The sequence below is a fragment of the Schistosoma haematobium genome, chromosome ZW (genome assembly GCF_000699445.3).
Source record: "Schistosoma haematobium chromosome ZW, whole genome shotgun sequence".
NCBI lineage: Eukaryota > Metazoa > Platyhelminthes > Trematoda > Strigeidida > Schistosomatidae > Schistosoma > Schistosoma haematobium.
In genome coordinates, this window is record NC_067195.1 from 87,994,954 (window position 1) to 88,009,045 (window position 14,092).

At 37.3% G+C, this 14,092-nt stretch overlaps 1 protein-coding gene across 1 annotated transcript in view; it reads left to right on the forward strand.

Annotated features, from left to right (window-relative positions):
- UBR2_1 (E3 ubiquitin-protein ligase ubr2) overlaps positions 1-14,092 on the forward strand; it is a gene marked incomplete at both ends in the record, with an annotated part of 52,471 nt that overhangs the window by 19,665 nt on the left and 18,714 nt on the right. Inside the window, 5 exons of the mRNA XM_051218896.1 lie at positions 4,231-4,398; positions 7,999-8,283; positions 10,063-10,167; positions 11,578-11,723; positions 13,266-13,890. Coding sequence (XP_051072826.1) covers positions 4,231-4,398; positions 7,999-8,283; positions 10,063-10,167; positions 11,578-11,723; positions 13,266-13,890 — 1,329 coding nt within the window. The remainder of the gene's footprint in view (positions 1-4,230; positions 4,399-7,998; positions 8,284-10,062; positions 10,168-11,577; positions 11,724-13,265; positions 13,891-14,092) is intronic.

Consider the following 14,092-nt stretch of genomic DNA (forward strand, 5'->3'; position numbering starts at 1 on the left):
GAAATTCAAATACAGTTCATTTAACTTCGATTCAATCATCTACAGCGTAGGACCGGACACATATTTGCATTGATTGACGGATATTTCGCCTTTCAATGATAGACTTACTTACTTACTTACACCTGTTACTCCTCGTGAAGGAGCATAGGTCGCTCACCAGCATTCTCCATCCAACCCTGTCCTGGGCAATCCTTTCCAGCTCCTTCCAGTTGTAATTCATCCTTTTCATATCTGCTTCTATTATCCGACGTAATGTGTTCTTTGGCCTTCCTCTTTTCCGCTTCCCTTCAGGATTCCAAGTTAGAGCTTGCCTCGTGATGCAGTTTGACGATTTGCGTAATGTATGTCCTATCCATTTCCATCGTCTTTTCCTAATTTCCTCTTCAGCTGGAAGTTGGTTTGTTCTCTCCCACAGAAGGCTATTGCTGATGGTATCCGGCCAATGGATGTTGAGTATCTTGCGTAGACAGCTATTTATAAATACTTGTACTTTCTTGATTGTGGTTGTTGTAGTTCTCGAAGTTTCAGCTCCATACAGTAGAATTGCCTTGACGTTCGTATTGAAGATTCTCACTTTGATATTGGTTGAAAGTTGTTTTGAGTTCCATATGTTCTTCAATTGTAGGAATGCGGCCCTTGCTTTGCCGATCCTCGCCTTTACGTCTGCATCTGAACCTCCATGTCTATCGACGATGCTTCCCAGATATGTGAAGGATTCTACATCTTCCAGAGTTTCGCCATCAAGGGTGATTGGATTGCTGTTCTCCGCTTTGAATTTGAGGACCTTGGTTTTCCCTTTGTGTATGCTGAGGCCTACTGATGCAGAGACTGCTGCTATATTGGCTGTCTTTATCTGAATCTGTTCACGTGTACGTGATAGGAGGGCTAGGTCATCTGCGAAGTCCAGATCGTCTAATTGGTTCTGAGCTGTCCATTGTATTCCGTGTTTTCCTTCAGATGTCGAGGTCTTCATAATCCAGTCGACCACCAGAAGAAAGAGGAAGGGAGAGAGTAAACAGCCTTGTCTGTATCCGGCTCTTACTTGGAATGCATCTGTCAGCTGTCCTCCATGCACTACTTTGCACTGTAGTCCGTCGTATGAGTTCCGGATAATATTGACAATCTTCTCAGGAACTCCGTAGTGTCGAAGAAGTTTCCATAATGTCCTCCTATCTACACTGTCGAATGCCTTTTCATAATCAATGAAGTTGATGTATAGTGACGAGTTCCACTCAACTGATTGTTCGACGATGATCCGTAGTGTTGCAATTTGGTCTGTGCACGACCGATCCTTTCGGAATCCAGCTTGTTGATCTCGAAGTTGGGCATCTACTGCATCCTTCATCCGGTTCAGCAACACCCTGTTGAAGACTTTCCCTGGTATTGACAGTAGTGTAATGCCTCTGTAGTTTTCACATTTGCTCAGATCTCCTTTCTTTGGAATCTTGATGAGGTGTCCTTCTTTCCAGTCCATTGGCACTTGTTCCTCCTCCCAAATCTTTTTGAATAGAGGGTAAAGCATGCTTGTGGTTACTTCGACGTCTGATTTCAGTGCTTCAGCTGGTATGTTGTCGAGTCCTGCTGCTTTCCCGTTCTTGATTTGTCTGACGGCCATTCTAATTTCTTCCGTCGTTGGTGGGTTGACATCTATAGGAAGATCTGTGTGTGCTGCTTCGATGTTCGGTGGATTCATTGGAGCCGGCCTATTCAGGAGTTCCTCGAAGTATTCTACCCATCTGTTTCGCTGTTGTTGAATTTCAGTGATTGGCTTGCCTTCTTTGTCTTTGACCGGCCTCTCTGGTTTACTGTATTTCCCTGATAGTTTCTTCGTTGTATCGTGAAGCTGTTTCATATTTCCTTCTCTAGCAGCTTTTTCTGCCGTCGTTGCTAATTCTTCCACGTATTTCTTCCTGTCGGCTCTAATGCTCCTCTTCACTTGTTTGTTTGCTTCTATGTATTCAGCTTGTGCTTGGACTTTCTCTGCTCGTGTTTGACTGTTGTTAATTGCTGTCTTCTTGTTCTTCCTTTCTTTGATCTTGTCCAGTGTTTCTATAGAGATCCATTCCTTATGATGGTGTTTCTTTAGGCCCAGAACCTCTTGACACGTTGAAGTCAATGTTTCTTTGATGCCTTTCCAGTTGTCCTCCATGGTAGTTTCTTCTTCCTTCAGTAGATCTTGAAAGGCTTGGAATCTGTTGTTGAGAGCTATCTTGAATTCATTGAGTTTGTCAGTATCTCGAAGGAAGGCTGTATTGAACCTTTGTATTGCTGTTTGTCCACTTGTCCAGTTCTTTTTTAGCTTCAGTTTTAAATTGGCTACAACTAGGTGGTGATCTGAAGCTACGTCAGCTCCTCTCCTGGTTCTCACATCTTCCATTGTCCTTCGGAATTTTTTATTGATGCAAATATGATCTATCTGGTTCTCTGTAGTGTGGTCCGGTGAGATCCATGTAGCCTTGTGTATACGTTTGTGTGGAAATATTGTGCCTCCTATGACCGATTTGCAGAATGCACATAGATTTGCAAATCTTTCTCCATTTTCGTTTCTCTGTCCCAGTCCATGTTGTCCCATAATATCTTCATATCCAGTGTTGTCTATTCCGACCTTGGCATTTAGATCTCCCATCAGAATGGTGAGGTCCTTTCTTGAGCATTTCTCTATGATTGACTGCAGCCGCTCGTAGAATTGATCTTTAATGTCGTCGTTGCTATCATTGGTGGGTGCATAACATTGGATAATATTCATTAAGATCCCCTCCTTCTTTGTTTTGAATGATGCTTTGATGATTCTGGATCCGTGGGATTCCCATCCTACAAGTGCATTTCGTGCTACTTTGGACAGCATTAGAGCAACTCCCTGTGTGTGTGGAGCATTTTCCTCTTCGTGACCGGAGTATAGCAGCATCTCTCCCGTAGCTAGCCTTTTCTGTCCAGCTTGGGTCCAGTGGGTTTCGCTGATTCCCAGTACTGCCAAGTTGTATCTCCTCATTTCCGTTGCTATTTGGCTGGTCTTCCCGGTTTCCCACATTGTTCTAACGTTCCATGTACCTATAAAAATTTTTGCTCTGGTTGTTAGAAGGGGCATCGGCCTCGTGGCTTCCGAAGGAATTCGGCTTTCACCATGAAGCGTCATAATTCTTCTAAATGAAGACCTTCTAACTCTCAGGGCAGAGTTAAAATGGTTTGAATTATTTTTTCTGGTAAGCGTTTTTTAGCGAGTTAGTTTTCTACGGGATGGGGACGCTAACCCCATGCCCAACCCTCCTCCTTTACCCGGGCTTGGGACCGGCAGTAACTCTAGAAGAGCTACAGGCGGAGTTTTCAATGATAGACACCACCACAGAATCTCCCGGTCTACAGAGTCAAATGCTACTTTTAAGTCAAGGGAAAATATCATTGTCGGACGCCAGTAAGCATACATGTGTTCTTAGGTCATCACACCTCTGTACATTCTGCAGTACGACTTCGTCGGACCTTCAGTCTTCCGCTTTTTGTCCTACCGTTCTCCAACGGACCTGGCTGTCATGGTAGGATCTTGAGGAACGATTATTCCTTCCAGTATGTTCCGATCGGTTCATCACAATATGCAAGCTAGACTATTTCGTCCACAGTCGTGGTTCATTTCTCTTTGGTGTACATTTTACAGTTTGCGTATAAATGATCAAGAAAAATTACTGGAGTTCACGTCAGTGACTCCGATCGCCAATTCTCCAACTTGGAACAATCTTTGTGATTCTATTCAAGGGTTTATAAAAGATATTCAGGTTGCAGACAAACTTTACACATGAAGGTTAGTAATGCCACCAGGATGTCTAAGCTACTGAAGCGGGAGTGAGATATAAACATGAAACTAATATATTGATGTTTTTTTGTAACACAGATATAATTATGCCAATTCCTTATGTATAATAAATAATTTCCCTGGTTCCATAAACAATCTTGAGTGACGCTATATTGATGAAATGGTTATGAACAATATTCATTTCAGTTGATTACTTTCCCCTGAAAATATATATATTTTAATTCTTTTATTCATATTTGGGGAGGTACTAATGTTTCTGTCCAGAACAACAATGAAGGTAACTCAAAAAGCGTAATAACATCACTAAATTACTCTCTTTAAGATGAGATACTCTGTTGCATATTCAGTATTAAGACAGTTTAACTGCCCATGTATTTACGTTTACATATATACACTACTTATTCACTTTTTTTTATATCCATCTGCAGGATATGAATGGTATGCAACGTGAAACACAAAATCATGTTGAAGAAGAATTAGAATGGGCTAGTGGATTTTATATCATGAGTTTATTAGTTAGTCTACTTGGCCTAACTGTCCAAGTGGCGAGTTCAGATTATGAACTTTACAATGTGGTATTACGTGAAGTTCGCCAGGTAAGTTTTTTATTTTGCTTTCTGACATCCAAGAAAATAGCTTATAGGAGAACAAATTTAGTTATTTGAGTTTGATTTAATACAAATGTAAAGCACTTATGTAGTATTCGGTCTTGCAATTTCAGTGATAACCCATGAAATGTTCAAAACATGCCGGTGGCTGTAAAATATATTTGGGGGTGATTAGATTAACTAAAACATGGCGTTGTAAGTCAGAACACGAATACGGCAAATTTACTCAAACTGATGTCTTCTTAGCGGTTGCGAATACTTTATGAACGGTTGGAATCTGTCTCAAGTTTCATAAAATGGGTTATTATATGAATATAAATATAAAGATGATTGAAATAATGCATTAGCAACCTATACATCAATTTCATTGATTATGAGGTGTTTGACGGTGTAGACAGAAGAACATTATGAGAACGTCTTCGACACTGTGGAGTTCCTGAGAAGATTGTTAACATTATCTGGACCTCGTACGACGGACTACAGTGCAGTTGTGCATGGACGACAGCTGACAGACGCATTCCAAGTAAGAGCCGGATACAGACAAGGCTGTTTGCTCTCCCCCTTCTTGTTTCTTCTGGTGGTCGACTGGATTATGAAGACCTCAACATCTGAGGGAAAACACGGCATACAATGGACAACTCAAAGCCGATTAGACGATTTGGACTTCGCAGATGACCTAGCCCTCCTGTCCCATACACACGAACAAATGCAGATGAGGACAACTCGTGTAGCAGCAATCTCTGTATCAGTAAGCCTCAACATACACAAGGGGAAAATCAAGGTCCTTAAATAAAGCACGGCGAACACCAACACAACCACAATTGATGAAGGAACTTTGGAAGAGGTGAAATCGTCCTCGTACCTGGTTAGCATCAACGATGAACAAAGAGGATCAGATGCAGACGTGAAGGCGAGGATTGGCAAAGCAAGGGCTGCGTTTCTAAAATTGAAGAACATATGGAAATCGAAACAACTATCAAATAATATCAAAGTGAGAATCTTCAATACGAACGTCAACACAGTTCTACTGTACGAAGCTGAAATATGGAGAACTATTAAAACCGTCATCAAGAAGGTAAAAGTATTCATAAATAGTTGTCCACGCAAGATACTCAACATCCATTGGCCGGATACCATCAGCCACAGCCTAATGTAGGAGAGAATAAACTAGCTTCCATCTGAACAGGAAATTGGGAAACGACGATGGAAGTGGATAGGATATACTTTGTGGGATATCATGAAACGGTATCACGAGGCAAACACTAACTTGGAATCCTGAAGGGAAGCAAAAAGTGGAAGGCCAAAGAATACATTACGTCGGAAATGGAAGCAGATATGAAAAGAATGAATAACAACTGGAAAGAGCTGGAAAGGATTGCACAGGAAAGGGTTAGATGGAGAGTCCTGGTAGGCGGCCTATGCTCCTTCATGAGAAGTAACAGGGGTAAATAAGTAAGTAACCCTCAATTATGACACTTCCTATTAGGAAATTCACTAAACATAAGAGATCCTGTTTGACTTGGAAATTTCAACACGAGGTGATAAGCTGCCTAAATTAAAATATTCTATTAGAAGAATTTATTCTATGTACAATTAGTACACAAAAAAAATCTGTATGATTGCGACGAGATTTTGTGACTGTCTAGGTCAGTCATAGAAATTCGAAAGGAACAAATTATTTCAACACATCAACTAAAGAAATAATAAAAGGTCATTGAATCATAAAAACCAGTGAATATAATAAATTACACATATTTTGGTGGTGTTTTGTTCTCTGAGCTGGATGGTTTGGTCGTGGAGCTTTCATCGTTCTTCTGAACGACATCATCAGCACAAACTTCAGATAGAAGTGAAGTGTTCGAATTTCTCCATATGTGTTTCACAGTTTGTTCTGTGCACCTCGATGTTGATTGGTTCTTGTTGACCTTCTCCACCATCTCAAATTACACATATGAAAAAATGGGCATGACAAATGAACTAGAAAATAAGGTTTGTTGTGAAATAACATGTAGCTTAATCCAGTTTACTTTTTTTTCATTTAGAGATTAAATTTAATTGTTTTTTGATAAGAAAAATTATCATAACACCATTTATATATTGAATGTCATGTGGTGTGAAATCAAAATTACACAATACTTTCATTCCTTTTGATAAACATTCCTTCGGAAATTTAATGAAATCAGCATTTTGTGTGTGTGTGTGTGTCTTTCATGTATTAAATGTAAATATCTATGACGAAATCATACGACTATCAATTTGTTAGTTAATAAACATTTTTATCTCTTACATGATTAATTGAATAAGTTAAGGATCTTACATAGACCATTGCGACATTGCCATTTTCATTAACTTTAAAGTCTGAACACAAATGTTGTGAAAACGAAAAGAAATCATTGATGTTAGTATTTACTTACTTACAAATTACCGAAATATTTAACTCATTTTTTTCAATGAATTGGTTTTTATTAGAATGGAGGTTTGTGGAGTTTGTAGTGATTTTAGTAGTTTTATTCATGAATCTATGTAAGCTAGACCACCGTTGGATGCTGGCTCAGTGATCTAGAGGTTAAGCATTCGCGCGCGAGACCGAAGGTCCTGGGTTCGAGTCCCGCATGCGGGATCGTGGATGTGTATTGCTGGGGATTCCCATACTAGGACGAAACTGTCGTCCTGTGCTTTCAGATTTTTAGTGGTGGTCTAGCTTACATTGACTCATGATTTCAACTATTAGAATTGGTTTTGATCGCGAAAATAGTCAGCTTTAATATTTTAAACCTTTGAAGCATCCTATATGTAATAAGAACGTAAAATTACACGAAAGTTTGACAGCTCTTTTGTCTGTTGCTTAAAACTCCAGTTTTAAGTGCAATCACATAGACCCAAACCTATGAACATGATGACTGCTAACCAGTATTGTATTAGAATATGTTTGTCTAGTTTTATTTTATGGGTTGTGTTGTTTTGAAATAAAGAAATCAAATCATTAACATGCGGTTAGATTGTGACCCTGGTTCACCAGGGTGCTTGGTACCTGAGTGGTTGCGCCACAGGATTGAGTTTTTTTTTTAGATTGTAGCGTTAAAGCCTATATGATGTCTGGTTCTCCTGTGAAGCAGGATTGAGTTGTACTGCTCGGGTTATAAAGTTTAACCATGGATGGTGTCTGGTTCTCTTGGAAATGGGATTGAGCCGTACTATTTAGGCTACAAATTTTAAGCCTGGGTGGTGTATGGCTCTCCTGTTAAACGGGATTGAGCTGTATTGTTTGGGTTGTCACATGAAAGTATGGATGATGTCTGGTTCTCCTGAAAACCAATGTAAAATTACCCTGGCCCACAACGGTATATTATATATAGATTATGGCCTGTGATACACACTTGATTATTTAATGTACTTCTACTACTCGTAATTGAATGATGTTTGGTAAAAAGAAAAACTTAAAATTATATTATTTTGAAATGAAAATATTCTTAATATTCAATAATTTTGTTGTATGTCACGTTATTCTTTTGAATTTTGTTTACAGAATGTTTCATGTGGTTTCATATTGTTGGTTGTTTATTTTTTTATGGTTCTTATTGTATATAGGTCTTTGAAACACGTATTGGTATAATGGATCGTCGTTTTCGTATTAAACCGTTAACAATAGATCTTAAACTTGATAACAATGATGAATCTAATCAAGCTAATAACAATGTCATGTCGAATAAATTAAATTTCCATTCACTTGGTGTCACAACGGAAGTGTATGTGTATGATGTATCAGTGTATCGTTTAAGTTTATTACAACCGATTCCCCGATTATTGGCAAGTTTGTATGGACATGGATTAGAAATGGGATTGAATTTTGAAAGCTTGGGTTTATTAGATCAGGTAGAAGCTTGTTTTTATTGTTTATATAATATTTCATGACCATGATATTCGTTCTTTATTGATCCAGAATTTGAAGGAGTAGTTGTGAACATATCTTCTAATTGATGTTTTTATCACTCATTGTATTCGCCCACTGAGGATGTACACTGGGAGCGGTGTCCTTCATCTTTCAATCAGTCAGTCAGCAGCAACGTAGAACTTCGTACGTACGTACCTCAGTTCCAGTTGTCATACCACATTAGCACTGAGATACAATTGTCAATTCAAATCACGTAGTGGTAGAGGCAGTCAAAGTATAAACAGTAATCAGAAGCATTAGGGTTTGAAGATGTTATTCAAGAATTATGACCCAGTGAAATAAATTTGTAAATAGAAAAAAGAAAGGGACATGAAGAATTCAGAAGATTAGAAATTGGGAGAACATAAAGAGTGGATGCACCTGCGCCATTGCAACCAATTTTGAGCCATGTCATTCAAGGTCTCTAACCATCGGTTGCTATCATCTCGTGGATCCCAACCAAGTAGTCTACACCTACCAACATGACTCAGTTCACTTGTCAGTGACTTCATGGACTTGTGCCATGTTTTGGTTTGGCCGCCCCTAGCTTTCTTCCAACCTACTCCTATACCACTGAACATCGCACGTCGAGGCAGTCGGTGGTTGGGCATACGTAACACATGTCCAAGTCATCTCAACTGATGAAGTTTTACTACTTCATCAATCGATTCGTTATCCTTACCTAGTACCCGTTTCCTAACAACTGCATTACTTACTCGGTGGTCCCAGGATATACGAGCCTAAAGAATTTTTTCTAATTATGTTGCTAGTATTTAAATGTGGTGATCTTTTTTTCTGTGACTTCAAACGAAGTATGAACTTAATTAGCTTTCAATGCTGTTCGCTTAATCCAATAATTGATTTTCCTCGACAAATTCTATTATGACAATCAATCTTTTGGATTAGGTGGAGTAAGAAGCTGAAATACTTATTTTACACGTTCAAAGTATTGAAACTAACGCTAATTTAACGTATAGACCACTCGTATTTCAACGATAAAATGTACTCACTTGCGGTTGTGCGAAACTATCAAATTTAAATATGGTTGCGTTTGTTGTTGAACAATCAAGGTCTTGAGATTAGATGTAGTCTATCTATTCATTCCTCGTTCATTAAGGGTTTGTTTAACTTTACTGTTTTTAGTTTCTATGGATAGATAACAATCATAGTTTTATCTGTCTTACTAATTGTAGCTCATATCCCACTAACTCTAGTTGATACACACTCCCGTTAAGTCACATGTTTTATGTGACTAGCTAATTCTATGGTATTCATGCGTTTATTACCACTTCACACTTAGTTTACTAACATATTTAACTTTCGATGAATGAGAAGGATTACGAAAAAAGAAACTTTCGAGTGATTTTTTGTCAGTTAGAAAAAAACATGTATACACTCTCGACAAAATAATTAGGGTGTGTGAATTTGATTCGTTGTGGCCACATTCAACTAGATACTACAGATTGAATAGTTAAAGACTTCTATAACTATCTTCATATTGTTCATCTATGTTCTCTTCCTACTCGTAAATTTTCCTGATTATTTTACACGTGGATTTTGTGTTCTTCATTGATCTACCATAACATGGTTCAATTATTTCGTACACCTTTTCTGTAGTAATTGATAAGTTATATGCTTTGTACATGAATCACTTTATTATCAACTTGAACATCGTTTTTATTTTCTGACTAATTATTATTTATTTATTTATTTCTAATAAGGGATTTGTAAATCTATTGATTGAAAGACCGTTGCAAATATTTGCATTTTGTGCTCAATGCAATGCTAAAATGTGGGTTCGTAATGGATTCGCTGTTCAACAATCTGTAAGTGTGACTTTATTGTTGTATTTATTTTGTTATGTGTTAATCATTTTATGTATTGAATGTACGAGCTTTGGAAAGGAGAGGGAGTTAGCTTTCAGCTGATTAGTCTCATGTTCGGACTTGTGTATAAGGTGGTAGTTGGAGGTAATTGATAGGGAATCCTTGAACTGGGTCTCGTGCTATTCGACGCTCGTTAGCAAGGTGTACCTGAAATCTTAGGGAAACTGATGCTTCCTGACGGATTCGATCCTGTGTCACCCAGCATCAAAGTCAGAGACATCATCGCTGAGATATCTGGGCTGCGACTGACTTACTGTTGGACTGAGATATTTTCACAGTTGATCGGTGACTGGGAAATAGCCAGTTGGTGTAAGGAATGTCGACCAAAAAAGGTTACTCTAAACGAAGGTCGCACCTGTCACCCTGGTCGAAATTCATAGTGAATTGGTAAAAAAATCTAGGACTTTCGAATCTCATGACAATCGCTTAACTCATAGGTTACTGAATCGACATCTAATGGTCTAAACTTCTAACGTCAGTCTAGTTGTATTATTGCACCGCTGCGTTCCGTTACAGTTTGTAGTTAACTACCTCAAACTCAACATAATCATCCATTGTTGTTATGTTACGAAGTTCTACTTTCAGTAACAATAATACATTTCCTAGATTTCTCGTGTTAGAATGCTTTTCTAAAGAAAGAGCGGTCAGGCAACCAAAATTTTAATTTTTAAATGATTCTGATCTTTTATAAGCGATGAAGTCATATACCCTTTAATTTTTCTTTACTACATTTACGTAAATTGTGTCATCTTCATGCTTAGACGCACAGAATACTTCTAGATATTAATAATACTGTTGGTTTCCATCGGCCTTGATGTTTCATTGATCTGTATTCTGAATTTTTATAGAATTAAATCTTGATCTAATCAATGGTGATTTCATCTTGACATTTAACATTTTGATATCCACTTAGCCATGACTCGATCATAAAGAAACTGTATTAGTTATTCTTACCTTTTTCCCTTTATTTTCACTATGAGTGTATACGACCCATGTTAGTGTATGCATGGTACCTTGTAGGAGTCTGCCAGCTCACCCTGATCAAGGATTTAAAACGTTAAATATTATGGATGAGTTTCATTCTTGATGGTGCAGACGCATCACTTTTATCTATTCCAGTCACTCTTTATACATATCTCCTAATTTTTTCTTCTCGAACCATGTTCTTAATGTTTGATCTCTCATGTTTTCACTGCTACTGGTATTATTTTGACTTCTTTTCTATACATCGTGTTAATTTTATCTAATCGTGAAGTAGTTAGACAACTTGAGCTAATTCACTTTTGTGCCTGTCTGTACGTACAATATGACTAGCTACTACTGTATTTTTTTAATTCTGTATTTGTATAGATGACGAATCTATTCAGTCCATCAATACGTGTTGAATTAGTTGATCGTGATCTACAATTATTACAAATTGCTAGTTGTGTTCTACCACCGGATGAATTTATTGTTCGTTTAATACACAAATTTCATTTGGGTAATTATTTAAAGACGTGAGTTCAAGTTGTTTTAATTAAATCAATCAATTAAACGTGTTCAATTTGAAGATATTTTAATCAAACTCAATAGTCAGTCAGCTACAACGTAGGACCAGGCACATATGTGCATCGGTCTAAGTTGCCATACCTCATTAGCATAACAAGATGAACACCGGATTCATAGAAGTAGTTAATTCATTGGCGGTCATATATAAAAGAAAGATTGCATATAAGGACATAGTATGGGAAAACTGAATGGACAATTATATTCTCAATTATTGTGGAGAATTTTGTTGTTGTTTTTGGTAGGTTAAGCTTATCGTCTTTAAGCTCTGTAGTTTTTATAATTGCAAAGCTGTTTTTATTGTTTTGGCAAACAAAACTATCAACGCTTACTTCTCCAAGAATCCATTTTAATTTTTGAATATTGGCGCCTAAAGTTTAATCTTTACATTATTGACTTTTAATTCTGTTGTCCGAATTTCCAAATTCTAAACAATTCATATAACATTGAATGATAACTATGCAATACCAATTATGAAAGTGGTTGTCTTATTTATTCCTTCTTATATGATTGAATCCTACTAGTTCTTAAGTTCTTTCTAGAATCAACGTATCTGAATTGATTATCTTACACAATTTATTCAAAACTATTGTAGAATAATATACATCAGTTGAAATCATCAGATGTATTTTTCTTGCTTGTATTTAGTTAGATAAACAAACCTTGTTCGTCATTATAAAATTCGTTTACATCTCGAATTGTTTCCCTGAACGTTATTGGTCTTATTATCAACAGGAGATTTATTTGGTTTTTGTTTATTTCAATAGTTGAAATCATCAGTCAATTGAAGCTAGACCACCATGGAAAACCTGGAAGCACTGGACGGCCGTTTCGTCCTAGTATGGGACTCCTCAGCAGTGAGCTTCCACGATCCCGCCCTCCTGCGAGACTCATGATTTCAACTATTGAAATTTCTCGAATCTCCACAAAACCCCTTCTGATTATGTTTATTTCTCACCCTCACTATATTTACACGAATGCATTTATAATCAAACAATCACTTTACCGTATTAATAATAATTAGCACGATTTCATTCTGACACTTCTACATTCATATGAGTTATAGAAGGATAAATCATCAGGTCGATCACATGTATTTACGTTCTTATTCAATGATTGGATATTAATAGTACTACATACCGGTATACTACAGTCTCAAGCACTTGTTTTACTGAAATTCTCCGACAGTTAAAATGTTTTCCCCTACTATCTCATATTACATCAGGTTATGTTACTATTTTGATGTCCATTACCTTAAGACTAACAGTAATATAAAGATTGTGTTTCAATGAAACTACTAGACAGAGAACTGTTTTTTTAGTTGCAAAAATAATTGAAACAAAATCCTTGTTTGAGGTGTCGTACAATAGAATTATAAACTACTTATAAGTAAGCAGTTGATAAATGCTGAACTTTCAAAATCATTGTTTTTTTTGTTATTATCCAACTTCTATTTTCAAAAATAAAAATACCTGGACAAAACAACAATCCAGCGATGTCTCATCTAAAGAACCTGGTCTTGGTCGTGTACATGCAGTGGAAATGTTGTTACGCGTAATATTGGCATGTGTTTCTAATCGTTCATGTCCTTCAATGGGTTATTTTACCAAAGACTACTACATGATGAACGATTCTAATAATAAACTGTTGAGTTGTTTGGATGATATCCTGATTGATACTGAATCGGAAATTTACTATCCGAGCCTAATTAATGATGTGATACATACATTATGCCTGAAACCTTTAAGTTATAGTGAATTATTATCCGTTCTTCCATATCAAAATGCAAATAGTTTATTGTTAAGAATTCCAACGGAACAATCGGATTCAACACATCATCAATCAGATCAATCAGACCATGAAATGAGCACAGAAGAAATACAACAATCGTCAACAACATGTTCTATAGATTTGGGCTCCAGACCACCAGTTTTACCAGCTTCAATATCAAGAAGTGCTAATAAACGTGCTATAGAAAACGCATTACCTAAAATATTACGTAAACTAGCCGTACAATCATCGGTGAATAACCGTACAGTGTTCAGTATACGACCAGAATATATGGCATATCGATTTAATCGATTTTATTGGGGATATAGACATCCGGAACAAACAGCTGTAAGTGTACTATCATATATCTTAATATGTTTGTACAATATAGTTTTAATAAACATCAATTCAAATATTACTGTAAAATATTTAGCCCCTAAATGCCCTGGTATGGCCGAGAGTGGGGTGGTCCCGCCCTCACTCTCGAAATGCCACGCGTATATAGTCTCTGCCAGGGACGTCCTACTCACTGCCTTCTCGTGGCGAGGGT